The 18,664-nt window shown below is 47.5% G+C and overlaps 1 protein-coding gene across 7 annotated transcripts in view; it reads left to right on the top strand.

The window, feature by feature from the left end:
- Positions 1-18,664, top strand: part of dnm1a (dynamin 1a) — a 46,302-nt gene that overhangs the window by 941 nt on the left and 26,697 nt on the right. For 5 of the 7 annotated variants that reach the window (XM_030085288.1, XM_030085284.1, XM_030085283.1 and 2 more), the window contains exons 2-10: positions 8,733-8,806; positions 9,759-9,908; positions 10,145-10,348; positions 11,336-11,434; positions 12,663-12,823; positions 13,117-13,259; positions 13,358-13,493; positions 14,406-14,473; positions 15,551-15,689. In XM_030085288.1, the coding sequence (XP_029941148.1) occupies positions 8,733-8,806; positions 9,759-9,908; positions 10,145-10,348; positions 11,336-11,434; positions 12,663-12,823; positions 13,117-13,259; positions 13,358-13,493; positions 14,406-14,473; positions 15,551-15,689 (1,174 nt within the window). Of the gene's footprint in view, positions 1-8,732; positions 8,807-9,758; positions 9,909-10,144; positions 10,349-11,335; positions 11,435-12,662; positions 12,824-13,116; positions 13,260-13,357; positions 13,494-14,405; positions 14,474-15,550; positions 15,690-16,779; positions 16,919-18,664 lie in introns of all 7 variants that reach the window. The other 2 variants (XM_030085285.1, XM_030085282.1) reach the window with 1 other exon arrangement.

Genomic DNA, 18,664 nt, shown 5'->3' with positions numbered 1-18,664 from the left:
AGCGAGAGAGAGTCCACCTGAGCTTTGAGCCCTTCAGCTCAGCTCCATCTGTCTCCCAGAGCGTCTAATGCTGTGGACTGAAGCTTACTGCAGGACGGCGGCCGCGTTATCAGCCCCGCTTGTTTTGTTTTTGTCTTTCACTTCATTTCAGGATTTCCTCTTTTTTTTTTTTTTTAATGTGGTTTTATGTTTAATCCCTTGTGTGCAGGGTGTCTGTGTGATTCAGCAGTATTTATTCTGCTCAGGCAAGGTCAGAGTGTATGCTCAGCGTGGCGCCGAGCCAAACTCACCCCACACACACACACACACACACACACACACACCGAACCAGGCCTTGACTCCAGGACAGAATGTGGTTTATCTCCCTGGGAGAAGCAGCGTCCATCTGCAGCCGCTGAGCCCAGGGTTTGGACCGACCCGTCGCTCGGCTGGGTCTAATATAGTTCACCACATGGCTGCTAATCCTCCTCTTAACAGCAGAGAGGTGAGGCAGAGCTACTGTTGACATGCTGGCGGAATCTGTCCCGAAGTCCCGGTGCATGATGGGAGGACGACCTCTCAGAATCTGATTCCAGTGAAGAAAACGTTCACGTCTTTTCATTTTTGATACATAAACTTCAATATTTAATGTTTTTTGGATCATTTTGAGCTAAAAATTCATGGAAATCTAGAATGTATATTTAATAAGAGCTGAATAATGTAACAATGTGAGATCCACCTTCAGGTACAGATACTTAATGACGCACTACTGAAACTGTGGGATATGGAGAAGAGTTCAGAAACAGTTTTCACTGATGAACAAGTAAAGTATAAGTTAATCAATAATCTGTTTATATTACTTAAAGAGCAACAGGCTTTTTGCTAACATCAGCGTGAATACATGCATGAAAGAAGACAGAATTTCAGAACTAAGAAGATTTTAAGCGCTAAAAAAACACAGTTTTTCACTTCATCGTGTGGTTTTAGGAGAATTAACTGTATTTATCACCTGCAGGTATGATTTAAAATGGTTTTATAACACAGTATTCCAGCGGAGGCAGCTGGAATCTGGTGTAGCTTTGTTGACAGTGGTTGACGGCGTTTTTGGATGAAGTAAATTCAGTTGTGGGCTTGGTTTTGGACATTTTGCACCAGGAGATGCACCAGAACTGAACTTGTTAAAGTTTGATCCAAAAGATTTAAAAAAGAGGAACATTTTCACTTCAGCTCAACATGAACTGGAGGAGTTTGAGTTTAGAGCAGAGGAAAGGTGTCCAACATCGGATGAAGTTCTGTGTTCGGTGAAGTAACGTCACTGAAACCCGGCAGGAGGAAAACACACTCCTGACTCTCTTCTCAGAGCGACGAGTCGCGCTGCAAAGCTTCACAACGCCGAGCTGCAGACGAGAAACCATAGAAACGGCTCGTGCCTGATCACCACCTCACCCCGGGGAGGGGTGTGTGTGTGTGTGTGTGTGTGTGTGTGTGTGTGTGTGTGTGTGTGGGGGGGGGGGGGGGGTGGTTTAAACATGATCTCAAGAAGACCTGCAGCTCACTGATTCTGAACAGTTGATGCACACATTCCCCTCCTCTTCCTCCTCCTCCTCCTCCTCCTCCTCCTCCTCTTCCTCCTCCTCCTCCTCCTCTTCCTCCTCCTCCATTGTCTTCATGTTATCATCCGGACCCGGCTCCGGCTCATGTTTACACTTCTTCAGCTTCATCTTCCTCAAACAACCACATCGATTTATGCTTCTTTTTTTTCCGTGTTTTATGTCCAATTGAGACAGTGAACAATGAAGCCAAAACATCTCTTTTCAACACGACTTCTCCCAATCAGAGAAACGATATCTTCTCACATCTTACACTTTAGATCTTCAGTCCTCTGTCTTTTATCTTCAGTTCCAGCCAATCAGCCACTGAGCGTCTCAGTTTCAGTGAAATATTGAGTTTTAAGGCTCGTTTTTCATATTCAGTGACAAGATTCAACCAGATTCAAATCTATTGAACCATTTGAACATCAATTTTATTGACGTCGCGAAGATCGATGTTCGGTTGATTGAGTGATTAATTCTTCAGGAACATTTAAAGTTAATAACAAGAGATTAATTTAAACTGTAATGTTGCCTTTCCCTCTGATTTCCTCTCATGTTGTCTTTCCTGAAGTTTGACTGGAAAAAACAATTATGAGATGGTGTCTATTAGCCAAAACCATTTCTTCCCCTTGGCACCTGTTATTGGGTGGACTATAGCAGCAGAAATCAGTATTTTCTCCTCAAAGTTGATGTGTTAGCAGCAGGAGAATTGGCAAGAGTAAAGAAGTGAGTAAGTTTGACAACAGGTGAGTCACAACATGTCCAGAACTGCAGCTCCTGTCGCTGTGCAGGCTGCAGTGGTCGGTGTGGAGGCTGGGAGAGCGAGAGGCCGGCCGGATCAGACAGACCGGCTGCTGTAAAGTCAGGCCGCTGCTTCCTGATGCTTCAAAGAACCTTCGATTTCCAGTGAGCCTCAGAGCTGGGCCGCGTGGCGATGGAGGCGGGAGGTCCGCTTTGACGGGTCGGGTTTCATTTTGGCAGCATCGCTGATCTTCAGGCAAGCATAATCTCAAATGAGCTCTGACTCCTCCTCCACTGTCCTGCTGACTACGTGGTCATAATGTTTTGGCTGATGGGTGTATGGATTCCCCCCCAGTCGGCTGCTTCCCTTTTGGGCCTCACGGCGTTGGACTCCCACGAGTCTCATTATGAGAGCGAGGCGGCGAGCCGGAGGAAGCAGCCTGTTACTGAGCCTGGTGACAAAGAAGCAGCAATTTCAGATTAAAAATCTGCCTTGAAACAAGTTTCTTCTGAATTAAAAGCACATCTAGATCCAGTTTTGGGCTGAATTTAATTGTCGGTTGATGTTTGGATTTGGTCGTTTTTACTGCAAAACAGCGGAACGTGCAGTCCTCATTTCTCTTAAACCTTCCAGGTTTCCCTTGTTTCTTTAAAAGTTTCCACTACAGGTTACTAATACAAAACAGATCACTTTTCTGATCAAAATCAAATTTTTTGAATCAATATTTGGTTCCTGGATTCTGGATTCTGAAAGCGTTTTGTTGATTCAAATACTTTTTTAAAATCAGAAGTTGTGAAATACGCTTTAATTTTGTAATAACTGTAAAGGGTTAGAAACAGAAACTGTGTAAACTACGCCGAGGGCAGGTGAAATACAGCGTGTTTTATCAGTGATGTCTAACCGTGGTCATTAAATGTGTAAAGATCTCAGTCTGCAGGTTTCCGCTCGGTTTCAGCACCACGGACAGCTCCTCCATTGAAAACCAGCTCAGGGCCTCAGATGGAGTTTAAATGTCAGATGTGAGGCTCAGAGCAGGTTTGTTTTCATCCATTTGTTATCTTTTAATCCATGGAGTCATATATATTGTCAGATTGTATAGATTATATAGATTTTACAGAGACATTTTGAAAAGATTCTAGTCAGAAACACAGCTGACGCCGAGTCACGGATCACCCTAAAATGTCGGCAGTTTATCGTAGTAACAAGACTTGTGCAGGCAGGTAGGGTTGTGTTTTGTCCGTGGTAGATTTGTGAATACACACACATTGGAATGAAACTGAAAATACAATCTGTCAGTCTGAAAATCCACAAGTCAATCACCTCAAATAATCTCAAAAAACGACGCGACAGAATGATTAAAACCCGTCATGTGGCCGTGCGTTTGGACTCACTTTAAACAGTTTTTCATGTGAGACACTGAGGCAGAAAGCAGAAACACTAATTACACCTTCAGCTCGTTTCTGCTTTTCACATTAAAGCTCTGTGTGTGCTGGCCGGATGCTTTTAATTTGGCAGCCTGAAGTGTCGCAGGTTCTCACTGAAGCAGATGTGTTTTCTTTGATAAACGACTCCACAGTTTGACTTCCTTTCATTTCTTCTGATTCTGTTTTCTTCATCAATATTCAAAATGCCAGAGCGCCAAAATGTCAGTTTAGATTTCTATAGATTTTGCTAATTTCATGACCTTTGTCTGAGCTCAGTTTTTACTTCCGTCTCTCCTTCTGTCCTTCTTATTTGCCTCATTTTAATGTTTTTCATCACCTTAACTATTTTTTTAAATTGTATTTCCTTTATTTACATGCAGAGCGCTGTGAACGGTTTGGGGTTGGGTCTGAATGCTGCCATCGACACGGTAGGGTAGCGGTTGGCTCTCTCCCCGCACAGTGGCTGGTCCCTGGTTCGAGTCCTCCCACATTTCAGAACCATGCGTTTGAGGCTAACGGTTGACTGGTGACGCTGTGATGAGGGATGGACTGACTGTCCTGGTTCGCCCTCGAGCTTCTTGTTGCAGACTGAAGCGTTTTTTCTTTTCTTTTTCTTTTTTGCCGTTGTTGTGGGCTGCTGGCACACACATTCTCCTCTCTTCGCCCATCCCCTCCCCCCACCTCGGATTAATCTCACGCTTTACGGCCGGTTTCACGTGTTACATAACGGCAGAGCGAGCCGGAGGAGGCGTGACGAGAGGCGGCCCAGCAATCCGCCGCTCGCCGCTTTGTTCCTCACAGCCGGGCCCAGAGAGCAGGAAACAAAGAAAACGAGTTATCGAGGATTAATAGAGGATTTTTCCTTCTTCGTCTTTGATTCCCTCACAATTGATGAGCTGAATTAGATCAGCCGGTGAATCTTGTGACACAGTTCTCATAATAATCTGGAAAATACCCTCATTTAAATGAGCGCAGTCAACGAAAAGAACCAATTATATGGAAAATGAGCCTCTCACTGTGCAGGTTAATGATTTCATAAATATCCACTCTGATTAAAAGGGTTTGATGGCTCCATTTTCATCAGTCACACATAAGAGGCATGAAACACTCAGCCTTTTTTATTGAATCAGCAGCCGTATTCCTCATAAATGAAGGTTCTCGACCACAGTTGAACCGATGTGAGAATGTTGTTTGATCAGCCTCACAATAGTCCCAGTTTCTCAGTATTTATGACACAAATAACTCTTTTCTTTGTGAATATGTTGCTCATGCGTTCTTATAGGTAACAGTGTGATGCCAATGTGTTACAGTAGGCGGCAGTGTTGAGTCGATTCGTCCTCCTCCGCCTGTCCTCGTGGCTTTGAGAGTGGTTTTGATTGGCCGTTGGACAGGAGGGAGCTTCAGAAGACGTCACGCTCAAATCTGCATCTTCAGACTGGTGACTTTGATTTAACAGTAGTTTATCATGTTAGCACTCGGAAGACATTCAGGCCCCGTTCAGGTGAAAACGGAAAACTTTCAAAGTGTTTAGGGTGTCTGTTTACGCAACAACAGCGCTGAATATATATACAACTTTTGAAAAGTGCTCCATCTGTCTCCATGGAAACGGAGAATCCATCTTGGTGGTCTGTCCATACAGTCGTTAATGTTTATAGTGTGTTGTTCTGTGTGTGTGGTTTCATGACAGAAACAAACAACAGCACCGTCTCCAGCTGTGGAAACTGTGTATGAAAATGGATTGATCCATTGACTGTTGATCAAAATGTGTTTTTTGTTTTTTTTTTGACTGGAAATTGTTGAGAAAAGATGTGTTCGTTATTGTTGCAGTAATGTCATGATATTAGAAAATAACAGAGGAAACAGAGGAGATGATTTGCTCTGATACTGCTGGGCAGGATTACCGCTAATCTTTGTTTAGACGGCGGCCGGCCTGCAACCCGCTCTGCCATTGGCTGCTGCTTTAATCTTCACGCCCGGGCGGCAGCAAGCCGCCGTCTGATTGGCTGTGTGTGTGATCTGAATGGGCGTGTGTGTGTGTGTGTGTGTGTGTGTGTGTGTGTGTGTGTGTGTGTGTGTGTGTGTGTGTGTGTGTGTGTGTGTGTGTGTGTGTGTGTGTGTGTGACTGAGTCCTGTCCAAAAGCAGACCGGCCCGGTGCCGCCGGGACGCCAATGCCGTCGCATTAGAGCCGGATTAGATGAGGCTCAGGGTCCGACTGGGGGCTGGATGGGGGGGGTCGGGGGTCGGGGGTCGGGGGTCGGGGGTCGGGGGGGTTGGAAATGGAGTCAGACCGAGAAACTGACTCACCTGAGTGAGACTGAGAACACCCAGCCAGTCCTCAGGACAGCTACAGCAGCAGGGATTATTAAGGAAGTAATCAAAATTATACCACTGGAACATTATCATTATTATGATTACTGATATTATTTTTACAACATCATACAACATTTATATAACATCCAGATTATAGAGCATCTTCCTCCCTTTGATATCCAGATTATAGAGCAGATTAAACAGTAACAGTGTTTGGAATAAAATAACAGTTTCTGTTGTGCAGGCTCTTATTTTTTAAATCTTCTTGAACACAGAGTGAGTCTCGTCGTCTCTTCAGATCCTTCATTCCTCTGGAGTGGATCCTTTTCTCGGTGTTACTAAACAATGAGGCGTCCGGTTCACGGTGAGGACTCGGAGTGCTTTTCGTAGCGTGGCTGCAGAGCGGAGCACTTATCGGGCAGAGCCGGCAGAAAGCAGACAGTCGACCGGAGTGTGTCTCTCCCCTGCTCTGGAAGAAAACCTCCTCTTTCTGTGTCCCGGTTTGCCTCTGTTGGGGGTTTTGCTGACGCGGAGTTTCTCCAGCTTGGCGTTACTCTGCGGTTCGGAGGAGGGATTGAAAGAGGGATGAATGTGCAGAACGCAGCAGTTTGATGGGATTATCACATTCACTGCTGAAAGTCAATCGTTCTGTGCCAACTCCAGTGGTTCCGATCAGGAAAATGCTCTAAACCGGGGGTGTCAAACATAAGGCCCGCAGGCCAAAAGTGGCCTGCAAGAGGCTCCAATTTGGCAAGAAAGCTAGCAAATGGGCGTTAGCCTGAAAGGTCATGTTGTTTTGGTCAATCTGTGGTAAGATGCAGCGGTTATTGTCATTTTTTTTGGACGTTTCACAGAATTTTGAACCAGAAATTGTCATTAGAATTGGCTTTATGTTGAGATCGTCGTCATTTTCTGTATAAATTTTGGAACATTTTCCAAAGCAGTCGCTATTTTCCCTTTTTTTTTTTATGTTGAATGGTGCCAAACAATAAATGACCGAAAACAAGAAACACGACGCCAAACGGAGCCGCTGTGAGTGAGGATGGGCAGCAGCCTGTTATCGCTGGATAAAGCTGGTGGATTAAAGCTGCAGCGGCAGCTCCTCCAGCGGCGGCGGCACCTCCAGCAGCAGCAGCGCCTCCAGCGGCGGCGGCGCCTCCAGCGGCAGCAGCACCTCCAGCGGCGGCGGCAGCAGCACCTCCAGTGGCGGCAGTGGCGGCAGCGCCTCCAGCGGCAGCAGCGCCTCCAGCGGCAGCAGCACCTCCAGTGGCGGCAGCAGCTCCAGCAGCAGCAGCGCCTCCAGCAGCAGCAGCGCCTCCAGCGGCGGCGGCGCCTCCAGCAGCAGCAGCAGCACCTCCAGCGGCAGCAGCAGCTCCAGCAGCAGCAGCGCCTCCAGCGGCAGCAGCTCCTCCAGCTCCCGGTCTGTCTCTCCACATCAGCCCATCCGGACGGAGCCGGGACCGAGTCCTCCCCCCACCGCGTTGCATAAGCAGCCGTGAAGAAAAGAGCTTGTTGTGCACAAGAAAGCATGAAAACATGCAGTCATCCGTGCACGTGCACATGCGCTCATTCATGCAGCGCTCCGCACTGTAACACACGTGAACACACACTCCATGCACACTTTAAGAAGCACTCTGTAGTGCTACAAAAAACACACGACAACTCAAACATAATAATATAAATAGATTATTTTCATTTATTCCGCATAGAGATGTTTAAGGAAGGAGGGATTTTCTCAATAAGATGAACTGATATGATAATAATAAAAACCATTGCTTACGAAAAGAAGGAGACACAAAGATTCTGAAGATTCATTCAAGTTGTGGATGAGTAGCAGAGAACATTTAATTGACAGATTGTGCGTATTTGGGACGACATTTCCTCAAATACTGCAAAACTCCATGACAGCTGTGTGATTGGTTGTGATTATTGGTGATTATTGGTGATTTTTTTGACACTTGGTTCCTCAAAGACTGATTCTTTCTCCGAGTTTCTGCTGAAAAAACTCAGATGATTCACTGTGTTTGCAGAAAGCTGTGAAACGAGAACGCAGCTGTGGTGAGAGGAACACACACACACACACACACACACACACACACACACACACACACACACACACACACACACTGCGTCAACGTTTCTATTCAGAACAGTCTCTTTGTTCTCAGCTGTAAAATGTTTTTGCGTTCAGCGTCTTGCTGTAATCTGAGCGCTGATGGACTGCACAGGCGTGCAGTGGTTCGCCCTGCCACGTCCCCGGTTCGAGCTCGGGCTGTGTGTGTGGAGTTTGCACGTTTCCCCCGGTGCACTGCATGAGTTTCTCTGGTTGCTCCTCCGGCTGCTCTGACCTGGTGTTGGTTTTAAAAAGGTTAAATCTGCACCGAGAAGAATCTTCTCACATTTATACAGCAGATGGAGACATTCGGTAAGGTGATGGAATCAAGCAGGAAACACACTTCAGAGAGGAAATGGGAGTGGTGTGTGTGTGTGTGTGTGTGTGTGTGTGTGTGTGTGTGTGTGTGTGTGTGTGTGTGTGTGTGTGTGTGTGGCGCCTGACTCAGGGAAATGTTTGCACAGGAGCAGTGATTTCATGTATTCTCAGAAAATGTCTCCAGTTTTGTTTCTACTTTCTTTCTGTTTTATTCGCTGATTGTTCTCCTCGTCCTCCTCCTCTTGTGTCGCAGGGATTTCCTTCCCCGCGGCTCTGGCATCGTGACCCGCCGCCCTTTGGTTCTGCAGCTGATGAACTGTCCCACAGGTAAAACACACACATTTCACTACAGCGGCATCACTGCTGCAAACAGTTCCAATAATAATATAATAACAGAAAAAGACATGAAAAGACCAGGCAGGACGGGACGGGACGGGACGGGACGGGACGGGACGGGACGGGACGGGACAGGACAGGACAGGACAGGACAGGACAGGACAGGACAGGACAGGACACACGACGGGACAAGTGAGGATGGATTTAATCGATTCCAAAAGTCACCGGCAGTAAGAGACGTTTGGTTTCAGAGATTCTCTCGCTTTATTCTGAGTTTCTGCTCGTCGACACAGATTCTAGTGGGTGGAGATAAATGTGTGTGAGGGAAGTTAGCGAGGCGGCGGTTTGACATTTGACCTCTTCATGGAAACCTGAAGGAGAGGTCATCACCTTTTCTCCATCCCAAGTTCCCAGGAATCCAGCCTCTAGTGGCCATGATGGGAACTGCAGGTTGATTTCCCCCCCACCCCCCTGAACAGTCTCCTCCTCCTCCTCCTCCTCCTCCTCCTCCTCCTCCTCCTCCTCCTCGTGGGGGGGTGTGGGGGTGGAGGTGGGGGCTCCCTGGACATCTTTCCACTCTGTTTGTCTCTGGAGGTTCATCACAACATCCTGTTGCCATAGCAACGGCTCCAGAGTCAGGAGACGTTCACGCACGGCACGGTCATTATTAGTGACTTTTTTTCATGATGATTAAAAAACAGAAGTGGATGAAACTAATGTTTGTGTTTCCTCCTGCTTCAGCAGGGGTGTGTGTCGTGTCTGTGTCTGTCGCTGTAGAGCTCATGAAAAATGCTTTTGTTTGATTTTTCTTCCAGTAATTTTTATTGCCAATTATGCAAAAAGAACATGAAAGAAACGCGTTACAAATGGTCCATTTTATGTTTTTATTTCCATGGATCTCCTGACCTGCCCCCCCCCCCCTCCGGTGCTCCCTCTCCTCCAGAGTACGCCGAGTTCCTGCACTGTAAGGGCAAGAAGTTCACCGACTTTGACGAGGTGCGGCAGGAGATCGAGGCGGAGACGGACCGCGTCACCGGAGCCAATAAAGGCATCTCGCCGGTTCCCATCAACCTGAGGGTGTACTCCCCCCACGGTGAGACGCACTGAAACACCCGGCATCCGGAGATCAGGGAGCAGAATATCCGCCCAGTCAAATAGTTACATCTTTCTTTGGTAATACTTTTATAAGAATAAGTGCATTTTGATCTTATCTGGCTGCTTCTCCCGGGTTCTGCCCGCGGCGGTGATGAATTTTGCAGCAGCAGCGTTTCCTCTGGAGGGGTTGAATCTCAGGAAGCCCCTCCCTCCCTCTCCGTCTGCCCCCCGCAGTGCTGAACCTGACCCTGGTGGACCTGCCGGGGATGACCAAGGTGCCGGTGGGCGACCAGCCGGCCGACATCGAGTTCCAGATCCGGGAGATGCTCATGCAGTTCGTGACCAAGGACAACTGCCTGATGCTGGCTGTGTCGCCCGCCAACTCCGATCTGGCCAACTCCGACGCGCTGAAGATTGCCAAAGAGGTCGACCCGCAGGGTGAGTGTGTGTGGTGTGAACGGATATACACACACACACATACACACCATGACGACAGACAAACACAAAAGACTCAAGAAAAATGTTTCAATTGAACTTTACTACTCTGTTTGGGGTTTGGTTTTCTTTGACTTCTGAGTGGGGTTCGCGAGTTATCCCTGTGAGTGTGTGTTTTCTGTTTTATATTGAAAGTGTTTATAGTATTGATTTAGTTTTATGCAGGTCTTTTGGATCCGAAATATTTATTTTGCTCGTGTAAAGAGAATCATGTGTCGTGTCTTCAACTCTTAAAGGAGCCCGATCATGAAAAATAGATTATAATGAGCTTTTAACCTTGTTAGTGTCTCAGAACCTCAGAAAACTTCATTTAAGTCTCCATTTCTCTTCATTCATGTTTATTTGAATTATGAATATTCAGTGCAACTCTGACTCCCCTCAAACGACTGGCTTACCACCGGTCCACGGAGGTCGAAAGCTTTATCCACTGTATTTACTATCTGTGGTCCCTCCTCCATCTCCATGTGCTCGTCATGGCCATGTTCAGTCAACGTGAAGTTGAGTTGTTTGGACTTCTGTGTTGAGAACACAAATATGTCATAAAACAAACGTACTCCATGGTGCCCTGGATGCTAAAATAGCCTAGAAATGCCCGAAGCGGCCTTTAGCAGGGTTGGAAGACCAGGATACGGCTCCTTTAAGAAATTAGTTTTTCATTTATAAAAGGTTTGTTTGAAATGTTTACAATTTTCTTGGTGGTTTGGCCAGATTGGAGCCTCTCGCAGCCCAGTTTTGGCCCACGGGCCTTATGTTTGACTCCCTATACCCACAGTCAGCCATATTAAGAAATACGCTCTCCGCTCCGGTTTTGTTACAAATAGACTGAATTTATGTAATGATACATTAAATTTAATGAAATATGAGTCAATGGAGTCTTTTTTTCTCACTGTGTGTGTGTGTGTGTGTGTGTGTGTGTGTGTGTGCGTGCAGGGATGAGGACCATCGGTGTGATCACCAAGCTGGACCTGATGGACGAAGGCACCGACGCCAAAGACATCCTGGAGAACAAGCTGCTGCCTCTCCGGAGAGGTGAGCCTCACACTGGCCGCCTCTCTGCCGCCCTCCTGTGGCGGCGAGGCAGACGTGCTCCGGGCTCTGCGGGCCTCCAGAGAGAAAAGAGAAGAAAACAGGTCTGGGGGGGCGATCGGGCCGCACTGAGGAGCAGCAGAGCGATGTTGCGGGCTGCCCTTTATTGCTATGTGCTGATGCGGCGCTTTTCTTTTCCATTTGCGCTTGGTGAAAACCCAGGCATGCGCTTGTGAATATTTTCCATATCCTTTGTTTTTTTCTGCGTGTTTTTCCTTCTTCTGATTCTTCTTCGTCTCTCTTGCTCTCCCTGTCTGCCCGAGGAGGCTCAGCCGGAGCTGAGATGGGAGTTTGCCTCTGTTTTCTTTCGCAATACGTTTAAATTCACTTCTCCTGCAATTTGCCGTCTCATTCTGTCTCCTGAACGCTCTTCTTCCTTCTCTTCTCTGTGAAGTCTTTGGAAATGTGGTTTTCATTTAGTTTGTCTTCAGAGCTGCAGGATTTCTTCATTCTGTCCAGTTTAACCTCATTTCACACCAAAGCAATGAGAGTTGTACCAAAACCAGCATCAAACCTCCACCTTGATCCTCGACTGAGGTTTCAGAAACGTTGTTTTCCCCCGTTTCCATGGCGACAGAGCGTTTTCAGAAGGTTGCATGGAGTAGTTGATGTCAGTTTTCTGGGGATTATTAAAGATTAACAACAGCAGCAGACGTGGAGGTGATTCTATATCAGCAGTGAAATATACCGACATGAAGTTTCTGATAAGTCACTGAAGCTGCTTGTTTTTTCCAGAAATGATCTTTTTGACGATCCGTGTTCATCAGTGCTGTTGGAAATATTGCTTCTGGTTTGGATAGAAAAATAACTTTCCTCTCTGATTCTGAAGTTTATTTCAGTGGAGTTTATACGACACCCGCAGACTCCCGTTTGTCCCATCCAGGGAATTTATTCCTCTGAAAACAGAGATTTATATGTGATGACGTAAATAAAAGGCGATGCTAACTGATGCTAAGATTCCACTATGAGAGACGCAGAGGATAGACTCAAGCAGAAAACAATCAGAAAACATCTCACCCATCAACAAGCGCCAAGTCAGTGCTTTATGTAAAAACAAAAATACAACCAGATTTTTATTTTTGAACGAAAACAGACTCATCTCCAAGTTGTTCCATTGAGCCTCTGCTGATTTCCCCTCAGCTGACGTGACGTCGGCCTTGTTTGTGTCCAGGTTACATCGGCGTGGTGAACCGGAGCCAGAAGGACATCGATGGGAAGAAGGACATCAACGCCGCCATGGCGGCGGAGAGGAAGTTCTTCCTCTCCCACCCGGCGTACCGACACCTGGCCGACCGCATGGGCACGCCCTACCTCCAGAAAACACTCAACCAGGTGTGTGAGTCCGGTTCTGACCCCCGCAGTGTGAAGGGGGTCAGAACTGAGAACTGAAAACGCAACTTTATGAAAACAGCTTCGTTACAGAAACAATCAGCACCGACAACTGGTGATTGTTTTTATTGTTTTGTTCATTTTAATTTGTTTTCATTACATGTAGATTTGAAGATATGATGATAGAAATTAAATGAATTCGGGTCTTGCGCGCCGCCGTCTGTTTCCACTCTGACTTTCTCGCCTCTTCGTGTCCACCTGGATCTGACTCCGCCTTATTTCTGAATTTCGCGCAGCAACTGACCAACCACATCCGCGACACGCTGCCGGGCCTGCGGGCCAAGCTGCAGAGCCAGCTGCTGTCCATCGAGAAGGAGGTGGAGGAGTACAAGAACTTCAGGCCCGACGACCCGTCCCGCAAAACCAAGGCTCTGCTCCAGTAAGCAGCGAGGAACCGCGGCGGTGTGTATGGCGTTGAGCAGATAAACCCCGGGACTTGCTGATGCCCCTCCCCCCTCCGCCTCTGCCTCCTTCCAGGATGGTGCAGCAGTTCTCCGTGGATTTCGATAAGTGCATCGAGGGCTCCGGGGATCAGATCGACACCGCCGAGCTGTCGGGCGGAGCTCGGATCAATCGCATCTTCCACGAACGCTTCCCCTTCGAGCTGGTCAAGGTGCGTCTCCGCCAGATATCGAACGGTCGTTAACTTTCGTTCAGATTCTTCTTTCCGAACTCGTTCTGTTTGTTCAAAATGACTGAATACTGAAGTGAGGGGTGGAGCTTCTCTCTTAAAGAATTGGACTTACGTCTCTGTTGCTGCTCCTTTAAGTGACTCAATGCACCACCCTGTGGTGGAAATGTGAACTGCAAGGCTAAACAGACTGGGACAATGTTAAACTACCAGCATTTCAGAGATTACTTCAACACTGTTTTCAGTCATATTCGTCTGTTTGATATTCGTTGAAATAGAAGCAGCTCTATGTGGAGTTGAAGCCATGCCACTGTTGGCCACTGGGTGGCAATGTTGAGTCGTCTCTCCTGCAGACCTGCTCATCACAGCTGCGTTGTGTTCATGCTTCTTCTTGCTGCAATACACCACCTTGTGGTGGAAATTTGAATTGCAAGTCCTCTTTAAAGAACATTTTGCTCCTTTAAAGCTTCTTTGTCGCGCCTCTCCCCGGTGGCCTCTTCCTCTCTACTCCCCTCATCCGTCTTCATCTCTCCCCGTCCTCCTCCTCCTGCCTGCCATCCTTCCTCTGTCCCCCCTCGTCCTCCCTCCGAGCACATAAAACTTTCTGTCCGTGACCGGACCAAGAATGCCCCGCTGGTTCCCCCCCTGAGAGGACGGAGCAGGTCGCTCAGCGTCTGCCAGACGCATTAGAACCGAGCCGTCTCCATGGTTCCTGCTGTTTACGGCTCACGCTTTACCGGAGCGACTGAACCTGAGGAGGGCTAGAGGAACGCTGCAGTAAATAAAGAAAGAGGGAATAGAATCGGGACGAGGAATTCTGGGAAGATGGGGCTTATTCGGGATATTATTTAATCACTTGTGGATGAGTTTTAATCGATCCTGTTTGTTTTGCAGATGGAGTTCGATGAGAAAGAACTGCGCAAGGAAATCAGCTACGCCATCAAGAACATCCACGGCATCAGGCACGTAACCCCCCCCCGTCATCCCCCCTCCCCCGGGTGTGGCCTTCTGATCCGTGCACTCATTTCCTGGTCCGTTCGTCCGTCGTCCGTCTGCTTGGTGGAATCCATCACCTCCATCCTGAACCCTGAGCCGAGGGTCTGTCTGAAGTTCAGAGTTTAGCGTTAGTGACCATCGAGACCGGGGCTCTGCAGCCTTCCTGACCAAAAGAGCCATTTTTCCACCAAGTCAGGCCGTTCTGGAGCCAAAAAGCACATTTAACTTTTACTTTTAGTTTCATATATTGTTTTGATGAACAAACCATAACTAGATCTTATGACGTATTCAAAAAGTTTTATCTACAGTTCAGAATATTGAAAATTTTAACACATTTAACCTATTTTTGTATTTGATTTTAACAGTTTCGCTCCTCTTTTCGAGCTTTATTGTTGACAATTTTTTTAATTTCAGCTGTTCTATTTTTTGCCTCTTTTTAAGCAGTTTTTCATGGTTTTTTCCAACCATGTTTAGTTTTTCTCTTTTAGAAATTGTAGATATTGCAGCTTTTTTAACCGTTCTATCTTCTTTCCCCCCATTTCTTGTGGTTTTAGCTATTTTTCCAAATTTTACTTGTACCTTTTTTTGAATCCCTTTTGAACTGAGTCCTGAATCACTTTGAATGGCACTGTGTTGTGTCACTACAGTAAAAGAACTTAAACGTTCATTCACGTTTCATGTTGTGAAAGCTTGGTGGAGCCATTACAGAGGGACTGAAGAGCCACATGTGGCCCCAGAGCCACAGGTTGAACCAACCGGTCTCCAATAATCACAGTAGTGGAGGGAAAATGAGTGAATGAATAGTAACTTCACCTGTAATCACGTACATTAGGTGCTTTTTTTTTAATTTTCAAAACTCCATTCCTCTTCTCTCTCCTCGTCGATTTCGTGTGTTTGCTCAGAAAACGTTAAATCAAACACAATTAACACTCTTCTCTCCACCCACCCTTCTTTTGTTTCTCTCCACCTCCTCTTCTTGTTTTTTTTTTTTTGTGTGTGTGTTCTGTGTGTGTGTTTGAACTGGTGGGCGCGGTGTCGGGCAGAACCGGCCTCTTCACCCCGGACATGGCCTTTGAGACCATTGTGAAAAGGCAGATTGGGAAGATTAAAGAGCCGTGCACCAAATGTGTGGACATGGTCATTTCTGAGCTAGTCAATACGGTTAGGCAGTGTACCAAGAAGGTAAAGACCCAGCAGTGTTTTCCATGTTGCTTCCGACCCTCATCCACTACGCCCCGCCCCGCCCCCCCCTCGCCGTAACCCCCCCGGCTCTCAGGGCGGGCTGCGGCCTGTAGCTGCCTGCCTGCCTGACCTCTGCTGTGCCTCAGAAGGGTTTTCGGCCGGGCGGACCTGTGGTGGTGGAATCGTTGTGCTGAAGACATCCTGGGCGCTCTTCTCAACATGGCCGCCTGTGTTCAGTAAAACTGAGTCGATTCCAGTTTGATTCTTCACCTCAAATTATCTCTTAAACCTCAGATTTGATCTCAGACCTTGAAAAATCTTTATTTTTTGACTGGAAACTCTTGTTAAAGGTGCAGCAGTATTTCATTTTAAACTGTAAAATGTCCCTACACTGTCTGCTGTTCAGGCTGCAGCGACTCACTGCTGCCCCCTAAAGCACCACAGTGGTACGACCCGGACTCTGCATGCTGCACCTTTAAGATGAACCGTGTGTCTGTAAAATAAAAACACCTGGCAGCCATGTTGGATGATGCTCAGCGTTCAGACGTTGTTGTATGTGAGATCGCAGCTGTGCACCCTTCGGCTGGGGGGGGCAACAGTCCGACCAGGGAGCCAACAGTCTTGCGGGGGGGGGGGGGGGGGGGGGGGGGGGGGGGCTGTAGTTTTCATGTTGTGACTGTTTTCTGTTGTTTTTTGTTGTGCTGAATTCTCACACTTCAGGTTTTCCTCTGAGTTTCTATTACGACTGCAGTCTGTCTTTCCGACGCTGTCACGTCCGTTTGTAGTGGCGCCCGGAGTCCCTGGTGGAGGTGCACAGCTGGGGTCTGTTGGAGTGGTGCGTGCTGGGAGCTCTCTCTTCGTGTCCACAGAGAGAGGCTCCAGCGCTGATGGGATGAAACCAAGTGTCTCACTGGCATTTTCTTCCTCCTGTGCTGTTTTTGTCCTCCTCCTCCTCCCGCCCCGACACACCTCCTCTTATCTCTCAGCATCTGTTTCTTCTCTTCCTCCTCTCTCTGTGACCTCTCTCTCTCTCTCTCTCTCTCTCTCTCTCTCTCTCTCTCTCTCTCGCGCCCTCTGCTGCCCCCTACAGGACGGGGCTTTTCACCCCGGACCTGGCCTTTGAGGCCATAGTGAAAAAGCTGATCCAAAAGCTGAAGGGGCCCAGTCTGAAGTGTATAGACATGGTAGTGAGTGAGCTCACCTTCACCATACAGAAGTGTAGTCAAAAGGTAAAAACTACTGAAGAAAACTGAGAAAATTCAAATCTACTGTAAATTGACTGACGGCGGCGTCCTCAGCCGGGAGCGGCCATGTAACCTGCATTTTAACGGAGTCCAGCAGACCGCATGTTGGATCACACTCTCTGCTAACCAACACCGATTCCTCAGACTCACCGATCGATTGGAAGACGCTCCTCCTGTCAGTGTGATTCAACATCTGTGCAGTTCCACTCAGTGGCGAGCCCGTGCGCTCTGAGCGTCTCTTCGTTTCCTCTTTTTATTTCTCTTTCCATCCCGTCATCCTCTGAAGCTTCGGATCCCACGACTCTGACCTCCTTTTGGATTTCAGCTTTGAGTTCACGATCAGAGAGTCAAGTTTGTTTTCTCTGAAGAAAAAGAAAAAAGAGTTATGATGGTGTCGCTGCAGGTGCGTCTGACAAAATGTGGACATAAAGGTATTTTGACTCTAATCATTCATCCGTGCCTCCAGGAGATTTTATTGACGTTAATTTCGGTCTTGAACGGAAATGTTTCAGCTTAGACTCGAACCGGGTCTCCCCTCATTGTGTGTTGGGTTCGTGCGAACCACTGCTCCACCATGCAGTGTCTTGTTTGTGATCATTTTTGATTTTATGGCTCATAAACTGAGGATTTTCTTCGTTCCACGTGCAGAAAATGTGAAACAGCTGTAAGTTTTGTGAACTTTTCCACCTTTTTTGAGACGCACCTGTTGAAAGTTCTGTTAAAATCCACAAAGAGGTCAGTTTGGCGTCTCCACACCCCCCCCCCCCCCCCCCCCCCCCCCCCCCCCCCCCCCCCCCCCCCCCTCCGCATCTCTGCATGTGTGAATCAACCCGAGCGCCTCTGCCTGCCGCCATGACGCCATTTCCCTTCCAAGTTACAATGCAGCCTCCGCCTCCGGCCGATCGATACTCCTGTTTGGATTTTCGTGGTTTTTTTCACAGTTTCCATTCGTTAATGGGAAAGAATCGGCTTTATTTACACAATCCGACGTCACCCGGCCTGTGTGTGTGTGTGTGTGTGTGTGTGTGTGTGTGTGTGTGTGTGTGTGTGTGTGTGTGTGTGTGTGTGAGATGGAAAAATCTCCAGAAACAAACAAAATAGAACCCGTGTGAGGCTCTTCAGATAGGAGTGTGTGTGAGTCAGTCGGAGTCCAGGTTTGGTCCTTCAAGGCCTCCGTCCAACACGGAGTCGACTGTCCTGAACGTCTGGACTGCAGAGCCAAGCAGTTTACTGACCAGAGTAAAGCTTAAAAATACACAAAAATCTGGAGGTTCTGGGAAAACAAGGTTTAATTAAATAAACATTTTAAGAAATTAGTGTGTAAAAGTGTTTTTTGAGAAAGATTCTCTGAGTCTGAAGGAGAAAGTGTCCATCTGTGAGTTTGAATCCTTTTCTTTCGAAGATCTCATCTTCATGGGTGTGGAAATCAGCCATAAAGAGGCCTATTGATGCTGCGCTCGCTGCTCGCCGCTCGCCGCCCGCCGCCTGCCGCCCACACACACGCCGACCGGCGGAAGACGCATTGTAACTTGTACGAAAAAAAAAAAAAAAAGCTGCGATTTTCGGTTGAGATTTGTCTTCTTTCCTCACACTTCACCAAATGTGTTTGTGTGACATTGGAGGCCCACCGACATGTGTGTTAGTGTGTGTGTGTGTGTGTGTGTGTGTGTGTGTGTGTGGGTGTGTGTGTGTGTTAGTGTGTGTGTGTGTGTGTTGGTGGGTTTGCAATGA

Source organism: Salarias fasciatus, assembly GCF_902148845.1.
Source record: "Salarias fasciatus chromosome 7 unlocalized genomic scaffold, fSalaFa1.1 super_scaffold_4, whole genome shotgun sequence".
NCBI classification, from domain to species: Eukaryota; Metazoa; Chordata; class Actinopteri; order Blenniiformes; family Blenniidae; genus Salarias; species Salarias fasciatus.
Note: the sequence above shows the minus strand (reverse complement) of the source record. Positions and strands in the feature narration are given on the sequence as shown.